At 43.1% G+C, this 24689-nt stretch overlaps 2 protein-coding genes across 5 annotated transcripts; one reads left to right on the top strand and one right to left on the bottom strand.

Annotated features, from left to right (window-relative positions):
* The first annotated feature begins 453 nt into the window (after window positions 1-453).
* fanci (FA complementation group I) lies at window positions 454-12044 on the top strand. 3 transcript variants are annotated; one of them, XM_086298252.1, is made up of 37 exons: window positions 457-822; window positions 922-994; window positions 1151-1281; window positions 1555-1708; window positions 1799-1856; window positions 2123-2164; window positions 2305-2428; window positions 2514-2599; window positions 2728-2860; window positions 2968-3045; window positions 3163-3299; window positions 4147-4327; window positions 4422-4509; window positions 4650-4780; window positions 4862-4932; window positions 5023-5137; window positions 5258-5380; window positions 5747-5815; window positions 5897-5998; window positions 6081-6269; window positions 6412-6533; window positions 6838-6999; window positions 7215-7394; window positions 7497-7663; window positions 7753-7823; window positions 7917-8033; window positions 8111-8162; window positions 8264-8391; window positions 9642-9707; window positions 9799-9895; window positions 10009-10193; window positions 10281-10337; window positions 10416-10475; window positions 10564-10638; window positions 10760-10855; window positions 10945-11046; window positions 11285-12044. In XM_086298252.1, the coding sequence occupies exons 1-37, from the start codon at window positions 730-732 to the stop codon at window positions 11345-11347; spliced, it is 3978 nt and encodes a 1325-aa protein (XP_086154378.1). In that variant the 5' UTR covers window positions 457-729; the 3' UTR covers window positions 11348-12044. The 3 variants fall into 3 exon arrangements, with proteins under 3 accessions (XP_086154377.1, XP_086154376.1, XP_086154378.1); XM_086298251.1 differs by having other exon boundaries at window positions 454-822; window positions 2731-2860; window positions 10945-11317; XM_086298250.1 differs by having other exon boundaries at window positions 455-822; window positions 10945-11317.
* On the bottom strand, window positions 10635-24540 carry polg (polymerase (DNA directed), gamma). 2 transcript variants are annotated; one of them, XM_086298253.1, is made up of 23 exons: window positions 24472-24540; window positions 23305-23902; window positions 22925-23120; window positions 22632-22799; window positions 22382-22528; window positions 22189-22268; window positions 21896-22078; window positions 21668-21810; window positions 16325-16448; window positions 16009-16230; window positions 15761-15878; window positions 15435-15518; window positions 15218-15331; window positions 14969-15129; window positions 14841-14894; window positions 14638-14755; window positions 14407-14542; window positions 14069-14315; window positions 13006-13128; window positions 12707-12875; window positions 12324-12532; window positions 12082-12242; window positions 10635-11527 (listed from the first exon to the last, which is right to left on the bottom strand). In XM_086298253.1, exons 2-23 carry the CDS (start codon window positions 23874-23876, stop codon window positions 11463-11465), a joined length of 3594 nt encoding a protein of 1197 aa, XP_086154379.1. In that variant the 5' UTR covers window positions 23877-23902; window positions 24472-24540; the 3' UTR covers window positions 10635-11462. The 2 variants fall into 2 exon arrangements, with proteins under 2 accessions (XP_086154379.1, XP_086154380.1); XM_086298254.1 differs by lacking the exon at window positions 24472-24540 and adding an exon at window positions 24258-24446.
* Window positions 24541-24689: the final 149 nt, after the last annotated feature.

The following is a 24689-nucleotide window of genomic DNA, read 5'->3' as shown; positions in this document are numbered from 1 at the left end:
GATCTGGTATGAATCATTATCGCGTCACTATTTCAAGAAACACTAAGAAACAGGCCGCGTTGGTTATTCCTGACTTGAAGTTAAAAGATCCTAGCGAGATTTATTTCCAGAAACCAAACATTACGTGTAAGACATTAACCAAAACAACGACACATGATATTTAACTGGAATGCATAAACAGTAAGCGTATGTCCAAATATTTACCGACAAGTAACCCATTTATAAACCTCGTGGTTGCAAACGTGGTTGCCACGGCTGAAGTGATGACTGTTTTCCGCCAAATGTAAGTTTGATCAAACTACTCCTTCCGTTCAGATATGAAACTATATGGAAATTGTGTTATGCTAGCATATTATTCCAAGTTACTGGAAAACTATTTTTTTTTACATTATACGCATTTTGCCGTACAGGGGAATGTGACCTGGATTATAACGTGATTGAGGGAGTCTGAGTTGAACATGGCAACCACAAAGCAAAACAGGAAGTGTCGTCTGGCGGGAAGTTCGCTTGAAACTTTTTAGAAACACAACAGCGATAAAGTTATAATATTACTGAGTAATTTACCTTCAACTAATTTAAACAGGATGCCCAGGATTAAATGCAACTAGATAATCGATAAGTAGAAGTAAAATAAAAATAATAACGTTCATAAACTTACTGAGATTTACGAGATAGATTTCTAGCTTATTCTACAGTTGCTAGCCACTTGTGTCAATCTGTGGGTGGACAATGAAAGCAGAAATGGATAAAATTGTCTCACTGTCAGATGAAGAAAATATCCCCGAACTACAGAAATACCTTTCAACCCTGACCGATGACCAGGTAAGTTATTTTACAAACTAAGGGCGACACATTTGGAATTCCAAAGTCATGTCTGTTTTACCTATAAAATACTCTTACTATCTATCACACAATGTTTAGCTCACCAACACGATTACCAATAGTGCACTGAAGGGCAAGAAGGTTGGGACCATAATAAAGGGCATATTTAAAGGTTTGTACACATTCATTCTTGTAAGTGAAACATCGCAAGATAGCTAAGGTAATATAATTCACTCATACACCATGTCAGAATCATTTAACATATATGCATAACTTCTGCTTGATGATAAGGTATGTAATAAATGTATAGTTTGTGCTTGTTGTTTAGGTTCTCCACCCAGCTCCACTGCTGGGGCAAATCGTAGACTTCTCCTGTATCAGCACTGCATCCCTCTGTGTGAGTCTGGGGATCTTCAGACTGAGGTGGCAGCAGATATCATTGGGTTGCTTATGCTGGAGGTATTTATGTTATACAGAAGTTATTATAGATTTGATGTACGCTATATCCAAATATGTTGATTTCATGTAACTGGTTGATTAAATCAAATAAGTGTGTTTTGGAACTACGCTTTTGGGTCTACTTGATTTTTGTGCTTGTAACAGGTTTTTTTTGTCCTGATCTGACTTGCAATCCTATCATTTATAACTACTTGAATTAGATAAGTAGAAATATATTGTGACACTTTCTTTTTTTCATATGAATGAGAATGATTGTTTTAATCTAATACACAGACTCATACACTATCCGGGCCATCTCTTGCAACACTGGGGTCTCTTTTTGTTGATGCCATCAAAGTGGGGAAAATGAGCAGTGGGAAATCTCTGGAACTGTTTCCTACAGTTCTTACTGCACTTGCAGCATGTGAAGCCTTGTCTTATGGCAAAGGTACTTTGTGATCAACATTGTTGTCTAACCTAATATCACATATGTCACAATCTATAAGGTCTAAAACACAATTTTTTATTATAACTTTAGGGGAACTCAGTGGTGAGGAGTATAAGAAGCAGCTGATTAACAGCCTCTGCTCGAGCAGGTGAGGACATGTCGCATTTGATATATATAGTGATATGCTAATATATATTGTAGTATTTTGGCAGTATTTTATTATTTAGATGCCTTCATGCCTAATTTATTAGAAATTACATGGTCATGTAATGAAAGGGATTATGATGAAGTACCTCAGTGCCAACGTCTTATGTTCTGTTTTAGTCCAATTACCAGTTTGTGATGTAGAGATGAAATGATTTGCAGATGACTGAAAAATATTTTTATTTACATTACATGGTCTTTTTCATGCAGATGGGATCCACAGTGTGTCATCCACTTGACAACCATGTTTAGGTAGGACTTTGTTATTTTAAGTTCATTGCATGCTTTAACATATTTCTGTTTCCATCATAATAGAATTTATTTCAATATTGGTGTATTTTACATTTTTTTAGTTCCTTTTAAAATGTTTTACTGTGTCTGCCTCATTTTAGGGATGTGCCTTTGTCATCAGAGGAGTTGCAGTTTGTGGTGGAGAAAGTATTGAGGATGTTCAACAAACTAGATCTGCAGGAGATCCCGCCGCTGGTTTACCAGCTGCTGCTTTTGTCTGCAAAGGTGTGTGACAGTGTGTCTTCAACAACACATTATGTTTCTGTTTGTGTTAGTCATCTAAATGCCGGTCTTGTTCTTTGTCTGTTAGGGTTGTAAGAAACAAGTCCTGGACGGAATCGTAGGTTATTTTAAGGAGCAGGACGCTCGCCAAGAAGAGGAGCAGAAACATGGAGAGTGAGTGTTTCATATACTGCAAGTGGGATTTACTATAGTCACAATACATCTTTCTGTAAACTTTCCATTTACTGACTGTCTGTTTTTTTGTTTGTTTGTTTTTTTTAACTTGTACATCCGCTTCTCAGCAGCCTGGATCTAGAGGTTCAGTCTATTCCACAGGACCAGCTAAGGCATGTAGAGGGCACTGCTATCCTCCACATAGTCTTTGCTATAAGACTAGACCATGAGCTTGCAAGGGAATTTCTTAAAGGCTTTAAGGTTATGTATAATATCGCTCATCTGTTTGTTGTTTTAATAGTTTGAGAATTGTTTGTTATATTTGTACGGATAGTCTGTGTCATAGATATTGATTTTCATTTTGGCAGACATCGTATGCAGACTTGTGTCCTTTCAGTGTTGCCCTGTTGCTCTCAGTGGCACGTATCCAGCGTTATGAAGAGCAGGTTAGAAATCTACACTACACACTACTTCCCGTACTCAGTAGAGTCTTAATTCATGTTATCTTTCCTATTCATTTGTGTTAATCATTTCATTTTTGATGATGATGATTTTTTTGGAAGGTATTTGAACTTTTGAAAGGGGCCATCATCAAGAGCTTCAAGGACGAGCAGCTACAACAGGGGTCAAAGTTACTACAGGACCTCCTACCCGGGCACTGCAGTGTGGCTCAGATGATACTGGATACAGTCCAGAACAGGTAAGAAGAGCAAAATGTTGATTTATGTATTCTATTTGATACCTTCAACAGAAAAACTTGATGTGTTTCTTTCTCCATGATTTCTTTCAAAATAAGGTAATGCCCCTCTGTGGCAGCTCGTGGTCTGTGGTGCCGATGCAGGGGAGGGGGACGCACCTGAGCGGCATCTGCAATCACCTCTCTCCAGCATAAAGAGTTTGTTCTGGGTGCTGTCAGTTGTTGTTGGTATGTGTCAGGCTGCGAGCTGCAGAGCTCACAGCCTGCCAAAACCCAGGAGGGGGGCCACGGCAGACCCAGGACCAGAGCTGACAGCCACACAGCGAGAGCAGGCGGCAGTGTCACGCCGCCAACAGGAAGAACTCCAGGACCGGATCGAGCGTGGGGTGCAGGTGATTGAGAATCTTGGATCTGGTCCTGGCTGACACCGCCGCGACCCCCACCAGCATTCCCCGACGGCATGGGAGTGGAGGAGGGCCGGGCTGTTCAGGCTCCCCGGATAAAGGCACTGTAGCAAGCACACGGTGACATGTACATGCTGTTCAGCATACTTTATTCACCACTTTTCTCGCGGTTGCTGTACACACACACACACACACACACAGTCAGCTGCAGCTCCGCAGCTCACAGCCCAACACATACCAACAACAACAACTGACAGGACCCAGTACAGACTCTTTATGCCGACGAGGTGTGATTGCGGATGCCCCTCAAGTTTATCCGCCTCCCCTGCAGCGGCACCGCAGACCACACCGCGCTACACCCTCAACAAAAATAAATGACATGGTACAACACAAACAGTATTTGTATTTTAACCTCTCACATGAGGTCTACGTTTCCATCCGTATAGTGTGTTCGGATGGGATCATGTTACCCAAGGGCTAGTGCAGCTGGGCTTCTTCCTGATGGATGCATTTGGACCCAAACCTGGACCATTTGGCAAGACCACAGAAGGCTCTCTAGCTGTAGCCCGAACACCAACTCAACAAGCGTGTAAGCTAGGAGGACAGGTGCTACTCCAGGGCTTTAAGGTAACATTTTTTGTTAAAATTTTATGCTATGAAGTATTGTAAATAAAGGATTTTCAATGTCATGCAAATATTGTGTATTTTATGTCTTTAACAGATGCATGAGCCTATCAGGGGAGAGATATTGGAGCAGGTCTTAAATCGACTAGTCACAAAGACAGCCTCACCTGTCAGTCATTTCTTAGGTAACACAACCTCTAGACAGCAGGGTTAAGTTATAGATGCACAGCAGCATTTTTTGACTTTATAGACTATGTTTTGACAGTTTTTTTTTTGTTTGTTTGTTTTTTATTCTTGTGTTTTAATGTTTTTTTTTCTTCTTCAGACCTTTTCTCTGATATTGTGGTCTCTGCCCCAATGATCCTTCTGGAGTCATCCTCTAAGGTGACAGAGACGTTTGACCACTTGTCATACCTGCCTTTGGCCACCGTTCAAGGTCTACTCAAAGCTGTCCAGGTACCTAAACAGGCCAACAGATACACATAAATGCTCTAGAGGTTTCTATTGTGTAATCGTTGGTTTCTGTTTAATCTTCAGCCCCTGCTCAAGGTCAGCATGTCCTTAAAAGATGCTTTAATTTTAGTTCTTCGCAAGGCCATGTTTTCCAGGTTTGTGTTACTTTATTCTTAACACAGCTTTAAAGTGCAATTAAAGAAGGGTGGCTTATACTAACCAACCCCCTTACTTGACTCTACTAGCCAACTGGATGGTCGGAAGTCTGCAGTTACAGGCTTCTTGTTGCTTCTGAAGAACTTCAAAGTGTTGGGCAGCTTGGCCTCGAGTCAGTGTAGCCAGGCAATCTCCTCCAGTCAGGTACAGTTGCAGTAAAACTCTGTATACTTTACATACTTGATTCTAGAAAGTGTGCTAGAAACACTCTGCAGGTGTGGAACCGTCTAATTTTTTGGTTTGTCTTTCTGTTACAATTCATAGATCCAAGTGGATGTTCACTCGCGATACAACTCAGCTGCCAATGAAGCATTCTGCTTGGAGATCCTCAGCAGTCTGCGTCGCTGCCTCAGCCAGCAGGCTGATGTGCGCCTCATGCTCTATGAGGTCAGAAGCATTTTTTTAATGTCATGTCTTATTATGTTTATCAGTGTGAAGAAAGGGCTAGAGACGTGAACCTGGGATAGTTAGTGGATACATTTTACAAAGGGTGTTGAATATGAAGCTGGCAGGCATAAGAAAAGAGAAATACTACAGAGAAGGTTCATAGATGTAGTGAAGGAGGACATGAAGGGGGACGGTGTGAAAGAGGTGGATGCTAAGATGGAGACAGATGATCTGCTGTGGTGATCCCTAAAGGGAAAAACGAATCTGAGTTAACCTCTACTCTTTCGTTATTTATGTGTATAGATATGGTTTAGCTGTAAAAATGTTACTTTCATACTGAAAAAGAAAATTCTTGTGGTTTTTAAGGGGTTTTTTGATGTTCTTCGTCGTAACTCGCAACTTGCAAGCTCCATCATGCAGACCCTTTTGTCACAGGTATGTATATGTATGAGTTAACTGCATGCTGTCTTAGTTATAATGGACTTGATGATGTATCAGAAGCTTGCTTGTCCTTAGCTGAAGCGGTACTACGAGCCTGAACAAGACCTCCTGCCCCCAGTGAAACTGGAACCATGCATCACTGCTCACGGAGACCAAGTCTACCTCCAGGAGCCTCTGGTACTCTTGTGTGCACTGTACCATATTTGCAAGTTGTTTTATTTCGACTGATATGCGAGCTATAAATAGTGTTATGTTTCAGGCCCATCTGCTGAGCTGTACTGTACATTGCTTGATGTGGCTGCAAAACACACGCCAGTCAGCCAACCCCAATGGCGATGACAGTGATGGTGATGAGGAAGAGGAGGAAGGATACCGGTCGGACCTACATGCTATTCTAGAGAGTATGACAAGACGCATGATCAAGTGCGAACTAGAAGACTTTGAACTGGTATGTCTTGAGATCAAGAGCAAGCAGCTTCTTTGTCCTTAGCAGATTTCAGATTATTCTGCTCTTCCTTGCTTTTACGTTGGCTCTGAACCTTGGTCTGTTCCAATATTGCTAAGTCTTATAATGTGTGTATACTGATCAGGACAAGTCGGCTGAGTTTTCAATGGGATCCAGTGTTGGAGTGAAGAATAATATCTATGCTGTGCTGGTGATGGGAGTGTATGAGGTCCTCATGGAGTACAACTTTATCAAAGCCAACTACAGGTAACAAGCACCTGTTTTTGAATTGTGCATTTTGAGAAAGTGTTGTTGTGTTACACAGTTGAATTTATAAACCCACAGCAACTGTTCAGGTCACTACGTTTACTGACTGATACACAGAGCCAGCACTCCCCCTATAGCTGATTTCATTGAAGTAACACAAAAATACTTGGATCTTTACCAAAATAAAAGTTTAACAAAGTTAATCATCCTAATTTAATTATGCATCATACAAAACATATGCCATATTATGCAGCGAGGATTTCTTTTTATAATTTACCATTGTATCTTCCCCCGTTTCTTGCAGTAAAAGGTGCTTTGAGGAGATCATCGAGCTGTTCAGCCGTTACCACAAGCTGTCTGAGATCCTGAAGGAGAAGTCTGGAAAGGGTCGGGTGCCCTCACACAAGACCCCCCGCAGTTTATTCTCAATGGGCATCATATCAACATCAATCACTGTGCTCTTCAGGTAAATGGTTTCTTTAGCGTTGCTTACATGGACTACTACTAGATCTGTGGAATTTAATAAAATCAGTTATTTATAGTTTGCAGCTAATTGTAGGCACTCTGATTGTTTAAATCTATTCATTAAAATGCTAATTAGAAATACTATGCAAACTTGGAAAGTCAAATTCCATGGATAAGAATTAGAAATGGTAAATCAGATCAAATCTTCTTTTGCAGGGATAACACTCAGAGCAGAGAGGAGGCTCTCTCAGTACTTCGTTCAAATGGAGAGTTTGTGCGTTATATACTGAGCGTGGTTGTGCAGAAGATCCAGCAGCTGGATGAAACGGGACACACAGACGGCCCAGATGGACAGAACGCAGACAAGACTTTCCGCTTCCTCTGTGACATGACCAGGTAGAAATCTCTTGGGCTAAATGACAGCACACGATTTGTTTATTATAATACTTATAGGACCAAAAATGAGAATAAACGATCTCTGTCTATGTCTCTTTATAGTGTCCTGATGTGGCGTTACACAAACATCCCCAGCGTGGTTGAGGAGGGGGGAAAGAAGGAGAAGCGCTCCAGTTTGTCTCAGCTGTGTCTGGAGGGTTTGCTCAGGATCTTCACAACCTGCCAACAACGCTACCCAAACAAGATGGCCCAGCTGCTCTCTACCATGGGTTGGACAAGCAGTGAAAAAGCAGTACATTTTGTAGCAACAAAAAATATACAGGAATTAATCATTATGTGTTTCTTTGAAATGATGCAGAAAATGGCACAGAGCAAGATGACGAAGGCGATGTTGTAGAGATGAACTACTTTTACATCCGACAGTTTCAGGTGCTTCTGATTTAACACTAAATAATACAAGAAAACTGTGTTTATTAAGTATGACATGTTTGCTAAAATCCAGTTTTCTTTGCCCGTCAACAGAGGGCGCTGTTCACACAGTTAAGTGGCGGTGAGGAAGACTTTAACAGCAAAGAGGCTCAGCTTCTGATCAGCATCCTAAGCGTACTCTCGCGCCAGCTAAAGCCCTCCTCCCAGCAGGTAAATTTATTTTTAAATGCACTCCACCGAACAAATTAACATACTCCTGTTCTAATTCACTATTATCTAATTAACAGTTTGTTCAGATGATCACGTGGACTGTGAAAATCTGCAAAGAGACCAGTTTTGGTAAGTTATAGTTTACTTAACCTCTGTGTCTATATTAGGTGCATATTAGGTGCCATTTCCTGATGTGTGTGTATGTGTGTGGGGGTTTTCTCTCCCTTTAGAGGATTCTGCCTTCTGTAAGGGGCTGCTCTCTCTCCTCTTCAACCTTCATGTTCTTTATAAGAGTCCTGTAGGCCTACTGCTGGAGCTCTGCCAAGACATCCACAGCGTACTGGGAGATATTGATCAGGTACGAACAATTTTTCTTTGCAGTGTTCAGAGCACAATTTGGCATTAAACTATACTGATACTGTTATTACTGCAACTCATTTAATTATATAAAACTGCACACACAGCTAGAGTTGATCGACAGACTATATTGCCAAAAGTATTCATTCACTCATCCAGATCATTGAATTCAGGTGTTCCAATCACTTCCACGCCCACAGCTGTATGAAATCCAGCACCTAGACATGCAGACTGCTTCTACAAACATTTGTGAGAGAAAGGGTTGCTCTCAGGAGCCACCCGTGCAACAAGTCCAGCTGTGAAATCTCCTTGCCAGCATATATTCAATTGTGAACTGTTACTGGTGTTTTATCAAAAAATGACTGGGATTGGGAAGTAGTTGGCCACGTAAAATCATAGAGCAGCGTCAGCGGATAATGAGGCACATAGTGCGCAGAGGTCGGCAACTTTCTCAACATTGATCACTACGGACCTCCAAACTTCAGATAAGCTCTGGAAGATTTGTAGAGAGCTTCATGGAATGGGTTTCAGTGACCAAACAGCTGCATCCAAGCCTTACATCACCAAGTGCAATGCAAAGCATCATATGTAGTGGTGTAAAGCACGTCACCACTGGAATCTAGAGCAGTGGTGACGTGTTCACTGGAGTGACAAATCAGGCTTCTCCGTCTGGCAATCCATCAGACAAGTCTGGGTTTGGCGGTGGTATGGTGCATGCCAAGACATTTTAGACAGTTTCATCCTCCGAACTTTTTGGGAAAAGTTTGGGGCTGGCCCCTTTCTGTTCCTGCATGACTCCATACCTGTCCATAAAGGCATGGATGAGCCAGTTTGGTGAGAATCTGACTGGCCTTCAGAGTCCTGACCTAAACCCAAGAGAACATCTTTTGAATGAATTGGAGCAGAGATGGCGAGCAGGCCTTCTTGTTCAACATCAGTGTCTGACCTCACAAATCCACTTCTGGAAGAATGCTCAAAATTCTTATAAACATACTCCCAAACCTTCTGAAAGCCTTCTCAGATGAGGTGAAGCTGTTATAGCTGCAAAGCTGGGCCAACATCATTTCAGACATTATGGATTAAGAATGAAATGTCACTCAAGTTCATATGAAAGAATTTAATGATCAAACAAGTTAAACAAGACTATTTTAAATCCAAGTTTCTTTCCCACAGTACACTGATGACTGTAACCTTCATACACCCACATTAAAGTGCATTTGTGAACTGATTTCTTTTGTTTTCCTGTCTCAGGATGTGGAGGTGGAAAAGCAGTCCAATTTTGCCATTGTCAACATGAAAACTGCTTCAACAGCAGCAGTAAGTGTTGGTTTTCTGACTGACTGGCTGTGAGAGTTATGCCTTTGCTTATCCTGCTCACCTTCTTCTTCATGTTAATGTCTTGTCCCAGCTGCTGGTCCTGTCTCAGGTTGACAGAGTGCTTGATGAAGTGGACTGGCTTATTGCCAGGAAGAAAAGTCAGACAGCTTCTGACAAATTGGGCTGTGGTAAGAAGCCTTTCACACTGATGCTCACTTTGATTAATGCTGAGGAGGAAGAGATGCATTTGTCAGCAAGTGGGGCTAAAATGCAAGTGATGCTGTGTTTCATAAATGTGTAGGTGAAGCCACACAGACTGCAGGTCGGCAGGACCCAGTTGAGAAAGCAGTGACGCTGCAGCTTGGGACTCTCTTAACAGCGCTAAGTGAGCTGGTCCAGACGGCCTTGCTGCTGGGCACCTGCACCGTTACACTGTTAAGAGAACTGACCCGCACGTATACCATCCTCACCACGCTGGTCAAATATGTGTGTATTTGTCAACTTGATGTTCTGAGTGAAAATGTCAGGGCAGCTTGCAGAGTGTAACATTACATTATCTTCATTTTACTTTAGTATATCCAGGTGTGTGCCAGCCAGCACGGGTCGCTGCCAGCTCGCTTTGAGAAGCTGGTGAGTCCAAGCTACTGTCACCTAGCTCAAATTTTCCTGTATAGATCTAACGTCATACTAACTCTTTCATATTTGCAGGTCAAACTATCTGGCTCCCACCTAACACCACAGTGCTATTCTTTTATCACATATGCTCAGGTATTAGCATGGTTCAGTTTGTCCAGCTCCGTTGCATTAATGTTTTGTTGTTACAGAAATGACACAAGATGCTTTTTATTCCTCTTAGAGTGGAGACATCAGTGGTGGAGGTGCAGATGACAAAAAGAAAAAGAGAAGGAATGACGTGAACACCGGTGCTTCTGTAAGGCCTCTTGTAAATTTAATGAATGAGGACTGAACAATACAAATTTTGTTTTTAGAATAATGAAATATATGCATACAAAGAAATATAAACAAGTCTGTTATGTTTTTCCTCTTGGAAGGCAAAACTTTTGCGTGAGACTAAAGCTATCCCCAACCTGATCTTCAGCATTGAGCAGTATGAGAAGTATCTCATCACACTCTCAAAGAAATCAAAGGTTTGTGTAAATATTGAGAAAATATATACATTTTTTTAAAACTCTGCAGGCCTCTGGACACTGTAAAATCTAGCTGCATGTTTTTCCAGGTAAACTTGATGCAGTATATGAAGCTGAGCACTTCGAGAGATTTCCGCATCAATGCCGCTACTCTGGATGCAGCCCTGCAGGAACAGGATGACAGTCAGGTGGTAAGCGCTAGCTCAGCTCCACAGGAGCTTCAATACTGTTCAACATACACAACAGCCTCTTCTCTCCACTTTTACTTTATTATACGAGTCCATAAAACTGACTCCATATCCACACTGTTCCCACGGTTGAAATGTGCATGTAGCTTGATGCTTTGAATGCTCTGAGCTAAAAGTAGATCATTTTTCCCTTCAACACGATCTCTTTGTTTGTTTGTCTTTGTTCTTCCATTGCTCTCAGACCACAGAGTCACAGGACACCACCGAGACACAAGAACCCAAACAGAAGAAGAGGAAACAGTGAGGTCATACTGGGCACCACTGCTACACACACGCACACACGTCCAGACTGCAGCAGCGGGTGAATGGAGTCCTGGCAGTTGTATGTTTGGAATAAAAGCTGTCTGGTCCACAAAGAGCTATCTCCCTTTGTTTAGAGAGCCTTTAGTGATGTCGATGATTTGGTAGATGTCCAAGGCCTCACCTGTGGAAAGTTTGCACACATTATTTAGTATTCTGATTGTGTTCCTCAAGTTCACTTTATCAAAAAGCCTTCTTGCATTTCCAACCACAGTTTATATCTGTCTTTGTCTTGATTACATTAAAATAGTCATTTCTAATTTGGCTTATTTAGAAATTTGAAACTTATTTGATTTACTTCCTTTCAGGAATTCTCGTGATAAACAAGCTGTGCTGTTGATTTTCTTAAAATTCTTGAAGACTAACTGAATACTGTGTGGTCATGCTAAGAGGTGGATTTAATTACTTTCCATATACATTATTGTATTTTAAAGAGATGTTTAGTCCAACTTTTGTAAGGTGTTGTTTTAAAACAAATTGGTCTGTACACGAGCATTTTTGTAGCTTTAAGTGCTAGAGCTAAATTGCATGTTCTTGCGTCTGAATTTGTTACATTTAGATTTTGTAATGAGACAAGCTGTCCTGTCTTTCCTGTGCACTTTGTATAAGAAACATTTGTATAATAAATATACTACTCTTAATGTTGGAAGAAGGCTGGTGATGGTGTGCAGAACTCACCAGGCGGTAGACCATACTTTCGTTCCACACCTGTGGGGTTAGAGGGAGTCACACAGTCCATGTTGACCTCCTTCCTCAAACACTGATCAATGTCAACTGCACTGAAGAAGGCTACAGACTGGGGAAGGTCCTGCATGCCTAAAGCATGAGCAAACATACTCCTGCAGGAAGAGAAACACAGTAACATCCATTATAGAGCACACAGTTTGTCAGTGAGAATATACGGTCAGCTAAGAGCACACCTTGTAAGGAGGTTTGTGATTTGAAGTGCCAGAGCTGCTCGGTAACAGTCTTCACTGCGGACCAGGTACCGCACCTCATCATGGATGCTGATGCAGAAGCGGCCATCAATGTTATACTCCTCAATGAGCCACTTCATGACCACCAACATCAGATGGAGGTAGTCCACTGCAGAGCTCTGAACCACCCAGTTCACTCTGCTGGTGATAAACTGAAAGGAGACATTAATGAAGAGTTTATTTTGCCATTTAGAGCACTCTGACTGACCTCTTGAGTAATGCATTGGTCGTTTGTTGTATTGGCAAAACATGCATATCCCTTTAAATACTCAGATTAAATCATATATATATATATTATACTCCTGTTGCCAGCTTTAGTCAATCACCTCATCTTTAACCGCATTGGGCTCCAGTGCTCTGCTGATCCTGCAGCCTAGAACAGGAGTGGCCGGGTTCTTTGAATGGGCTATACTCTCCAGCTTATTGAACATGTCCGACTCAGTACCTCCAGCCCACAGACGCTTCCCAACAATATCCCATCTTTTCCGTCGAGAACTGAGATGGTGTCAGGAGCACAAAAAAAGCAAAATTAAAGAGGAGAGCACCTGAGAGGAGGATATTCAGGGACAGTAAATGGGTTATTGCAAGCCAGGCACTTGTGAATGTTTGTATTTTGCGTTCTCACGATTGTGAAGCCACTCTAGTGATCCTCCGCAATTCTTGGAGGGAGACGCTTCCATCTTCCTCCCGCTCCACATCTATACCCAGTTCATTCACCAGCCACTCGCCGTCCTCTGACAAATGATATCTGACAAATACAAACACCTGTCTTTTTATAGCAGATTACCACCTTAAACATTGTGCAGTAGAACAAAAACAGAAGAAAACCATTAATCAACATATAAACATTACCTGATGCTGCTGAAGTGAAGCAGAGCAAAGTTACGCAGGTTTAATTAGAGACACAGTTAAGTGTTTTGCAACTTTGCAAAATTTTAAAAAGTTTAAATGTCTTCAATATTGAACAGCAGAAATGAGGCTTTCTTGTCGGAAGTCAAATTTAAATAAAAAAAAACAAAAAACAGCGGCCGACAGCGCTGTACATAACGGTAGACTTGTGCGTAATAAGCAAGCGAATAATGCAGAAAACAGATTTTTAGATAAGAAACTGTTCTTGAAGTGCACTGAGAGAGAGAGAGCTGTGCACGAAGTGTCATTTTACCGTGGCGGAAGCAAAACAGCAAAAGTAAGAGGGAATACATGACGATGTTTATGTGAAGCGAAATGTGAAGCGTAGTTTGGATCTTCTTTTGCTGCTGGTTCAGTCAAATTTGGTTGGAGAGAGACAAAGCCTACAGCTCCAGAATCTACCGCAAAAAAACCCCACGTAAACACAATGCACGGACCCACCGACGCATCAGAATCTGTGAGCTGTCGGCATGACGGCGTGTACGTGCAGTCGGGTGAGAAAGCCAAAATCTCACTGATTCTTATCCGTCGGCGGTTCCGCACTTTGTGTTTAGGTCTTCATGCTGAATCCGTGTACCTGCTCTCATTTGCGTTTTTAGCTGTTTGGTGGTTGTCAAAATTTTGTGAGGTTTAACCTGAGATTCTGGCGTTTCGGACAAAATAAATTTATATTTAAGAATCAATTCAGGATTTTAATGAATCGTTATCGCGTTATTCAAGCTAGAATCGAGTTTAATCGGAAAACTGATGATCAAAACCCACCCCTACGTTGAACTTACCTGCGTATACCTTTTGTTAGGGCATACATCTGTCTGGCCTTACTGGCAGCTTCTGTCTGACTGAGGCGGTGGTTGAACTGCATGAGCAACCTCTCAGCAAAGGGCTGCCCTGCGCCATATATGCGTCCATAGTTAAACACCTTTGCGTGCTCTCGGCTGATGCCCACAGTATCAGCGGTACGGCTGTGCAGGTCAGTGCCTTCACTCTTTTTTCCCTGGAGGGTCATCCAGCCAAATGCTGTACAACCTAAACCAGAGAGACATATGCAGCATTATCATTAAAGGAAGACACATAAAGTCTCCTTCTGTAGATTTCTTTAGAACCAAACCTGTCATACCGTGCATGCCTGCAAAGTGAGCCTCTCCAAGCACTGCGGCAATCCACAACTCTTGTGAATCTACATCTGCTCCTATCAGGTGATATCCAGGTGGTACCTGCACCATGGCCTTTAGCTCACTGCCTACCCGATCCCGCTGTTGACACAGAATAAAGCCCATACAGAATTGCTCTAGTGTCTGGTCAGTATTTTCAGACTTATCCAGATTAGCGTGTCGGCTCTGCTTCTTACCCGTGCATTACTGGCAGTCAACCACGTCGGCTCCACAGCTCTACGTGTTACCGTTCCAGCAGTAACGACCTGAGGTAATATGGCACCATACTGGCCCTCCTCATCAAAATCTTTGTGTCTTTGGGGAAATGTTACATTCATTACCCTCATTACTTTATCTCTAATCAATCAATCTTTTCTTTTTTTAAAAATATTAGACAAACCTGCTGACAGAACGGGGAAGCTCTACTTTTCTGAGCCACAGCACCATCTGAGAACTACGAGAAGACCTTTTAGCATTACTAAAGTTTATTTGTTATTGAATTACTTTGATTAACTCTGATGGGAGTACCTTATACGTTTATGGGCATTCCTCCAGAAAGACATCATTTTGTTGATTTCCAGAGCTCGTGTTGCATTGGTGCCACCTCTTCCTGCTCTCAGAGTGCCATCCTCCATCTTGGACAGGAAGTCCTTGGAGAACGGACTGCCGACATTGTTGTGATTGCCATCCTTTAAACACAAATAATTGGTCACAAGGTAAAAATAGCTTGGTGGAACAACACTGTGCCTATGATATATATTAATAATATAAATTCACCTTATGAGGTAATTTGAAAAACCAGCAACCTGGTATATCGACATCATTGTAGGGGCCGTTTCCATGGTGATAATGGCAATGACTCCCCTCTTTCATATAATGTGGATCTGTAGACTATTGTTGGTAAAGAATACAAAGTATGTTATAAACAAATCATAGTGAAACACTAAACCTGACACGATAGGTGTAATTTAAACTTACAAGCCTGTGCACTCACCCTGTTTTTGTTCTTCTCTGCACTTTTTCTCATTCTGAGGGCGTTTTCCTCCATCTGGCTTTCCAGGGAACTTAATTCCTCCACCTATACATGACAATAAGAAAAAAACATTATTAAGGTAGATGTGTTATCCGTTCAGAGCACGTAGCCCCGATGAATCAACTCCAACCGCAATCACATGTATTACTGTTGATACTGAAGAAAAGGTCTAAATTTGATGAAAGATTTTTGCAAATTCCAACAGTCTGTAGTGCATGTGGTATCTGTTTGAAGCATGTTGCAATATTCTATGCAAAATTCTCCAAACATGATGGTATATTATGTACCTTTGTCCACACCGTGCTGTCTGTTAACATGAGGTCATCTGAAGGGATTGAGTCCAGATAGTCCGGTCGCTCCTTGCTATGCTGCTCACAGTACTCTTTGTACACACTTTCAATAGCTCTGTGAAAAACAACAAAACTTTAATACACTGTTAAAAATCTCCAGCCATCAATGATCGTCCTGCTAAGATCAGGTCATGATGTGAAAGCACCCTGCCATGTTTTTACTTTGAGAGCAGTATGTGATTCACCTGTGGGGACACACGGGCCCGGCGTTTTCCTCCTGGGAATCAAGGTTATCCCTGCGTCCAGGTACCAGATACCCCCACCCGTGTTTCTCTGTGTAATGCAAGGGGAAACCATCCCAAGTCAAACCCATCAGTTTAGGTGTCAGTCGCATTTGCAGGCTGATCAGACTGGCTCCAGGTGACCAGCTGTCGTCAGACATCTTCTCACACAGCTTACGATACCACCTAAAGAAGAAAATGAGGAAAAAGAACTGACTTACACCATCAGTGGGAAACAGAACTGGAAATGGCTCCGTGGTGTGTGTGAGAGCGATCTTACCCTGGATGTGCAGGTAGATGCTGCCTTCTCTTTGGAAGTCGATTCACTGTTTCTTTTAGGTTCTCAACAGCTAGCCGGCTGGGGCGAGGGCCTTCCATCTCTTCTTCAGATGGTGGACCTGGGTCTAATATAACACAACTGAATTATCTGTTACTTTATTAATAGTCTGTGTGCACTGTAGATATTAGGGGTGCAACGATACTCGTATCGATATTGAACCGTTCGATACAGTGCTTTCGGTTCGGTATGCATATATATGAACAATACAAAATTTGTAATTTATTTTATCAACTTTCCTTCTGACGATGCTGTCTGTGTTGAGCGCTCAGTGAATCTGTGTTCGACTACTCCGCCTAGGCTGCACTGTCGAGTGCAGATCCACTGAGCGTTCAACACAGACAGCATCGTCAGAAGGAAGAGCGCAGGGCAAGCGTTTGGAATTATTTTGGTTTTCATGTGAAGTATGACCCTGAAGGTAAGCGCGTCATGGACTAAAGTAAAACAGTATGTTGGATGTGCCACGCAATGCTCAATTACATGGGTGGGAACTAGTGTGTTAGCGCAGTTAGCTCGTTAACGTGTTGGCCGTCTAGCCCCATGCAGGGGTAGCTCGTTAACGGAGATTTGCCGTGTTGTGGCGTTAACGTCATTTCAACGAGATTAACGCTGACAGCACTAGTGGGAACACAACGAATATGACTGCACATTTACGCCGACATCATCCTAGTGCAAAGACAAGTGGAAGCACAAAAAACAACAAGCATGCATGCTACAAACTTTACCCGAGTCATTTAGACCGCCGTTAGCACATGATTCTCCTTATGGGGACCTGATATGTTTAATATTGTGGCGAGCTCAGACAAGGAGGAGACGGAGGTATCGTTTGGTCTTGCTTCCCGTGAGCTAGCCAGGGAGCACAGCCGTTTATTGACATCTGCAGAAGAACACTGCTGCTAGCTAACTGCTCAGCGCAGCAACCGCACAGCAACAACAACACACAGGGCGCCCTCTGACCCCGGAAGGACACACCGTCGCAGCGAAAAGGCGTCACCCGTCACTATGGCAACATAAACAAAACATAACTGTACAAACAGAACCCCGAACAGCCCTGACCCGCTACACAGCCCCCACCTAAGGGGTCAGTCGTCCCCGACGACCCCATTGCCCCACACAAAGTCCTGCAAATGTCCAGGTGCCTTCTTTTGGCGCACCGGCCGGTCACGACCGGCGGGGGAAAAGTCACTCGGGTCAGAACATGGGGTGCCACCATCATCCCACTTCTGACACCAATGTGGCGAGCTCAGACAACGAGGAGACGGATGTGTCGTTTGGTCTTGCTTCCCGTGAGCTAGCCAGGGAGCACAGCCGTTTATTGACATCTGCAGAAGAACACTGCCGCTAGCTAACTGCTCAGCGCGGCAACCGCACAACAACAACAACAACAACAACAACACACAGGGCGCCCTCTGACCCCGGAAGGACACACCGTCGCAGCGAGAGCGCGTCACCCGTCACTATGGCAACATAAACAAAACATAACTGTACAAACAGAACCCTGAACAGCCCTGACCCGCTACAATATGCTGCTGAGAATATAGCCCAGAAGAAGCATATAGTATAGCTTTTATTTTGGAAAGAGCCATTTCTCTGTAATAAACTCTCTTTTCCAAAGATGAGTGATTCCTCAATCAGATACAGGTGTTACCACGCCAGATCCGCTGCCCCGAACCGTAATAAGGAAACCTCTGGCAGTTACTTGAAGGTTCCGTAACTGACTCGTAGCCGGCAACAGCTTACTATACAGGTCAACTCCGCTAGCAAAAAGATCGAAGGAGGCGTAGGAAACTGCTTCACCGAACTTTATTTCTTCTCTAAGGCACGAACACCGCGTACAGTGGGCTGAAACAGTTTACTCACAGCGAGCATCGCCGACACAACTCTGGCTGTCGAGGGAGTTATTATATTCCTTTTATTTATTTTCTTTTCGTCTCTTCTGTAGCTAACCGTTACTTTTCCCCTGCTCCGCTCTCTCTCTTTACACACACACCAGGCAGTCCCGCTACACACATCCCGAATACATTTCCCATCAGGCTTCATCCTTAAAGGGCCATGCCTGTAACACAGGGCTTGCAAAATCGCTAGCCCGACGTCCCGGGGCTAGCGATTTTTCCAGTCGTACTACCAAAATCTATCTCTGCCCTGCCCGTCGGGCTATTGTAGGAAGAAAAATATATGTCAATGCTTTTTCATTCTTTCGGAAATGTAGCTGGGTAATTATGTCATTGGCATCGGTGAGCCACTGTCAATATGTGACATATTGAAATCGCGTTTGAATTTGCGCTTGTTTTTTGCTTTCACTTTACAAATGTCCAGGTGCCTTCTTTTGGCGCACCGGCTGGTCACGACCGGCGGGGGAAAAGTCACTCGGGTCAGAACATGGGGTGCCACCACCATCCCACTTCTGACACCAATGTGGCGAGCTCAGACAACGAGGAGACGGATGTGTCGTTTGGTCTTGCTTCCCGTGAGCTAGCCAGGGAGCACAGCCGTTTATTGACATCTGCAGAAGAACACTGCCGCTAGCTAACTGCTCAGCGCGCAACGCACAGCAACAACAACAACAACACACAGGGCGCCCTCTGACCCCGGAAGGACACACCGTCGCAGCGAAAAGGCGTCACCCGTCACTATGGCAACATAAACAAAACATAACTGTACAAACAGAACCCCGAACAGCCCTGACCCGCTACACAGCCCCCACCTAAGGGGTCAGTCGTCCCCGACGACCCCATTGCCCCACACAAAGTCCTGCAAATGTCCAGGTGCCTTCTTTTGGCTCACCGGCCGGTCACGACCGGCGGGGGAAAAGTCACTCGGGTCAGAACATGGGGTGCCACCATCATCGCACTTCTGACACCAATGTGGCGAGCTCAGACAACGAGGAGACGGATGTGTCGTTTGGTCTTGCTTCCCGTGAGCTAGCCAGGGAGCACAGCCGTTTATTGACATCTGCAGAAGAACACTGCCGCTAGCTAACTGCTCAGCGCGCAACGCACAGCAACAACAACAACAACACACAGGGCGCCCTCTGACCCCGGAAGGACACACCGTCGCAGCGAAAAGGCGTCACCCGTCACTATGGCAACATAAACAAAACATAACTGTACAAACAGAACCCCGAACAGCCCTGACCCGCTACAATATGCTGCTGAGAATATAGCCCAGAAGAAGCGTATAGTATAGCTTTTATTTTGGAAAGAGCCATTTCTCTGTAATAAACTCTCTTTTCCAAAGATGAGTGATTCCTCAATCAGATACAGGGCTTGCAAAATCGCTAGCCCGATGTCCCGGGGCTAGCGATTTTTTTCAGTCGGGCTACCAAAATCTATCTCTGCCCTGCCCATCGGGCTATTGTAGGAGGGAGAAATATATGTCAATGCTTTTGCATTCTTTCGGAAATGTAGCCGGGTAATTATGTCATTGGCATCGGTGAGCCACTGTCAATATGTGACATATTGAAATCGCGTTTGAATTTGCGCTTGTGTTTTGCTTTCACTTTGCAATCGCGCGAACTGTGTATAGAGAGCGACAGCACTGATTGGTGAGTGATGATAATTTGCGCACCAATTCCTCTGACATCATCTTATCAATCGTTAGCTTACTATGCAAACATGACAAGTGAAATCTCCCGCAGCAAGCTTAAACATGTGAGAGGTTGATCGTGCAGAGAATCGCTGACCGTTATGCGTGTGTGTGTAAAAGCAGCAGGATATATATTTTAGTTCTGCTGAGCCAAATAAGAGAGGTCAGGGTGAAGAAGTGACAGCCAAAGAAAAGCTTACCACAAAACGGAGAAGTTATGACAAATCAGACTATAAGGCAAAAAGAAAGTGCAGCTTTATGGTTTCATGGACAAAAGAATTTCTGTGGCTGCAATATGATGAGCTATATAACCGGGGCTGCACATAAGTGGTCCGCAGGTGCGCATTCGCTGTCAAAAAACCCCCCAAAAACGTGCACAAGATATGAAGTTGCAACGCGTGTTTGCATACATAAGATTTTCTGGAGGAGGACAGACATTTGTTTAAAACTCTTAAAGATGTCGAAGAAGCTCCTTTAAGCAATTACTTTGGTGTTCTCTACCTCCAAAGAAATGTCAGAAGGAGTCCGAACCACAAAAGAAGCGCGTATTCTCGGAAAAGTGGTTGCAGGAGGTGAGCTGGCTTCAAACAAATGATGAACGCACAGAGATGTGGTGCAGAATGTGCCGTGAAAATCCCACTCTAGCGGACAAAAACAGTGCTTTTTATATGGACGCAAACGCGTCTTGCAACTTCTTATCTGGTGCGCGCGTCTTTTATTTTGACAGCGAATGCGCACATGCGGACCACTTATGTGCACCCGTGTAAATAACATAATGTTCTGCCGGGTGTGTTGTTGGTTTTCTCTCGATTTCTGAGTCGACAAGCGCCTTTGTTACTGGGACCAGTCATTTTAAGAAAGGCCCCCATTAGAAGCCATGAGAAATGCAAGAAATGCATTATTGCTCAGTCTGCAATATCTTTCCCAGAACAAACACCAATTGCAAATAACATACTAAAAACAAACCTGAAAAATCTGTTTAGAACAGCGTACTATGTTGCAAAGAGTGAACTACCACTGGCAAAATTTAGCAGTCTTTGCAAACTTCAAAAAGCAAATGGCCTAGATCTTGGTTCCACTTGTTTCTTACCCGTGACTTCAGCGGAAATTTCAAATTCAGGATCTGACACAGACTGATTCATGTCCTACACAGTTCTTACAAGTTCATAGAAATTTCTGTTCAATTAGAACCAAGTATTTGAGTTGATGATTGTAATTTTTATACATGTTGTAATTTGTTTTTCAACAATTTTTTGATTGATGTTTTGTTTCCTTTACAATATTATACATTAAAGTATAATATTGTAAAGGAAACAAAACATCAATCAAAAAATTGCTCTCTTTTTTATTCGGGCTACTTACATTTATTTTGGGCTACCAAAAACTGAAGAGTCCCTGCCCGAAGGGCTACCAGGGATTTTGAAATTTTGAGAGCCCTGAGATATATTTATTTTTTTAATTACTTTTGTTTCAGCAACATTAAATTTAAAAACTGTACTTTTGAGTTAAAATATATATTTATAATTTTAATAAATGACAAATTAAAAAGGCATGAACATTTTTTTTGTATCGAAAAAATATCGAACCGTGACACCAAAGTATCGAACCGAACCGAACCGTGAATTTTGTGTATCGTTGCACCCCTAGTAGATATATCATACCAATTACACAAATATTCTGAATTAGTGTCTGAGCTCAGACCTTCCTCCCAGTCTGGAAGAGGAGTGGCGATTTGTTTGTCATCTGCTTTTTTGGAGCCTTTCTTCTTGCTGGCTGCAACTTTCTTCTGCTTGAACTCCTGCACGTCCCAATCAAGATCCCAAAGCCAGGGGTCTTCTTTGTATCTTAGTATAAACACACAAACCTTATGCAGTGTAAATGCTTTTAAAAGAACCTTCAAAGCTTGACATAAATCAGTGCTGGTCTCACCTGTCATTCTCCAGAAGCTGACATGCATCATCCGCTAGAATCATTAGAGACTTCTTCATCTCTCTCTGAAGCTCTTCATAAACATCTTGAGAATCTTCCAGGTATCGCCCCCAGTTTTGATTGACAGGAAGGTAGCTCACACCCATCTCCAGCATCCCTGCAAGCGTCACTGGATGAGGGCACCTTATAAAAACACAGCAGAGACAACACAATTATACAATGCTGTGTTGTGTACATTTGTACACAGAAGATAAAGATGACTATAAAATAGCTTTGGGTTGGGATTTGCTGACCTCTCCATGAAGAGGGGCAGCTGCTCTGTGAAGACCTCATGTGTGGCCTTAACGTCAAGGGCGCAGTATTGCATTAACTCCTGTAGGTGTCAGCAAAATCACATTTATTTTGCCTAAGTGTCCATTCAGGCCAAATGCAAGATCTAACAAATGGTTCACATTAATCAGACACACATTTTGCCACATATCTGACCTGGAAATTGTTTCTGACATCCGTCATGCTCCCCTTCACAAAGGTCTCTCTGGCTTCTTTCTGCAGTGGCGGCCCTCCCACATACAGAGCATGGACATCAGCCAGGTTGTTAATGCTGCTAATATTCACCCAGTCCCAGGAGCCGATCTGTGCACACAACATCATGTCACACTTATGCCAAGAGCCTTCCAAATACCAAATGATAGCCTCAAAATATTACGTAGGTGAACTGTAGTAGAAAAGGACAAACCATTGGGCCCTCGTGTTTCTTCCCAGCTTTCTTAATGTGTTCCTTGACCTCCTGAAGACCCCTCTTTTTACCCAACTTACTGGCCATCCACAGTGTGCGCTGGAAGCCGGTTAGCCCTGAAATGGCCATGTGAAGGCTCATGGTGTCCATGAAGCGCACCTTTGAACCCTTATGGAAGCGAATACAAACATACAAAAGCTACTGGGCATTATAGTGATTCATACAAAAAGAAGTGACCAAAGGATTTTATAAAGTGAGGAGTAAAAACGACATGTGAGGAATAGGATGTAAACCTTTAATAGGTACTGCTCCTTAATGTGAGCCCGGTCAAAGCTGACATTGTGGCCCACAATCAGTCTCTCCTTCCATTTACCCCCTGGAGGGCGAGCAGAGTTGAAAGGTGTCTCTAGCGGAATGAGATCAGCAAGGGTCAGGTGGTTTGACCAGGAGTATCGCTCTTCAATCAGACGCTTACTGCACCATGAGTACCTAGAAAAATAGGACACAGAGATCACTGAGGCACGTACCAGTTATCTTTAAAACTTTTTATTGTTAGCAATTGTTGAATGGAAGACACAATGTTTTAAGTATGAAACAACTACAACAACATAAGAATAAAGCAAATGAATGGATTGTTCTATACAACCCTGTCCCATTTTTGCTCATTTCTTACCAGTTGGTTGGAGAAACAGCAACAGCCAGAGTGGGACACTGTCCCTCTGTTGTGCACACCTCCACATCAAACACGAGAGCTGACTCATCTGGAAAATCTACTTTCTGACTCTCCCCAGTGGGCCCATAGCGTGTCCAGCCGACCTCCCAGCTCCATTCCTGAGGCATGGGTGGTAGATCTGCCAGTTTCAGCTTGGTGGCAGCCTCAAGGTAGGGAAGGCTCTGTGTCTGGGCCAAGTGACAGAAGTGCTCGTCAATGTCATTGCCATACATTTTGGGGAGTTTCAGGTCGACATCGGGCAACAGTGAGGTGTCCTTTCCCCACAGCTGGTGTTTCTGTAAGTGCCTTATGCTGCGCTGTACAGCCTCCTCTCTGTATTCTGGCTCCAGCCCTCGAAAGATCTGTTCGTGAAGACCTTTTGACAGCATCTGGATGTTAAGGGGGTTCAGGCGGGTTTGTGTGGAGTCCTCGCCCTGAAGTATGTGAGGCTTGGTGGAGCAGAAGCCACGTAGACTCATCCATTGTAAAGAGATACGAGTCCTCTTCAGAGGACAGCGTAACACATGCAGCATCACCTCATGTGGACTTCTCACTCGAGCTGGAAGACATTGATTCAAAACTTAATTGACATGACACTGATCAATCGTGATAAGACAGCGTGACGGAGGCAAACTGAGACGTAATGCAGCTTTATCTAGGCACCACAGAGCCTCTATACACGATTAAATGTGTACTTTCCTACTGCTGAGTGTCTTACAGCCTTCTCTGTGGTTTTGTGAGCCTCTATTATCACTTGCTTGCACTTTGATATTTCACTCAGGTGTTACTAAAATGTGTATAAATTAACTAAACTTTTGCAATAATGCTGCTAGACACAGATGAAACGTGAACTACGTAGCTAATTCTATCATTTTACCCACCGAATGATAAACGTAGAATGCTGGTTGCCTCACCTTTTCATATTATTGTAGCTGTTGCACTACCGACCCTTCAACGCATGTTTACTTGGCGAACACATGACGCTACGCTAACGTTTCAGTAATTTAGCAAAAGGCAGTTTTTAATCTAACTATGTTTTATTACAAAAGCAACCCAGCTGATCTGTTTTATCGTGTTATGTATCCGAAAACATATTTTTGAAATCATTACAGAATGAATTATAGCTACCTTAGCATTCCTTCTCGTGGGGTTGTATGCCTAAAGCCAAACAAATCGTTAGCGCCACCGTGCGGGCTGGATGACTTATTTTTCTAGCAGTGGTATGTCAGAAAGAACTGATTGAATGAACACAGCGGACAGCGATTCGATTACGTAGCATGGATAGCGCTAGAATATTCATTTTAAAAAGTGCTATACACGAATACCACAGGGACTATGAAGAAAAT

The sequence above is a fragment of the Aulonocara sp. 'chitande type north' Nkhata Bay genome, linkage group LG7 (assembly GCF_057382095.1).
Source record: "Aulonocara sp. 'chitande type north' Nkhata Bay isolate Kocher_YH1m ecotype deep benthic linkage group LG7, A_spYH_male_GT1.1, whole genome shotgun sequence".
NCBI classification, from domain to species: Eukaryota; Metazoa; Chordata; class Actinopteri; order Cichliformes; family Cichlidae; genus Aulonocara; species Aulonocara sp. 'chitande type north' Nkhata Bay.
The sequence above is the reverse complement of the archived record's forward strand: the minus strand, read 5'-3'. Positions and strand labels throughout refer to the sequence as shown.

What these genes read in the sequence shown, in the direction of transcription:
- fanci (XM_086298250.1), top strand. Translation starts at nt 730, where the DNA reads ATGAAAGCAGAAATGGATAAAATTGTCTCACTGTCAGATGAAGAAAAT. An exon ending in TGCTGCTTTTGTCTGCAAAG is followed by an intron (nt 2,429 to 2,513) that starts GTGTGTGACAGT and finishes TTTGTCTGTTAG; the next exon opens with GGTTGTAAGAAACAAGTCCT. An exon ending in TAAAGCCCTCCTCCCAGCAG is followed by an intron (nt 8,034 to 8,110) that starts GTAAATTTATTT and finishes TCTAATTAACAG; the next exon opens with TTTGTTCAGATGATCACGTG.
- polg (XM_086298253.1), bottom strand. Translation starts at nt 23,876, where the DNA reads ATGCTGCATGTGTTACGCTGTCCTCTGAAGAGGACTCGTATCTCTTTA. An exon ending in ACAGCACGGTGTGGACAAAG is followed by an intron (nt 15,519 to 15,760) that starts GTACATAATATA and finishes TGTCATGTATAG; the next exon opens with GTGGAGGAATTAAGTTCCCT. An exon ending in TCACTTTGCAGGCATGCACG is followed by an intron (nt 14,316 to 14,406) that starts GTATGACAGGTT and finishes TCTCTGGTTTAG; the next exon opens with GTTGTACAGCATTTGGCTGG.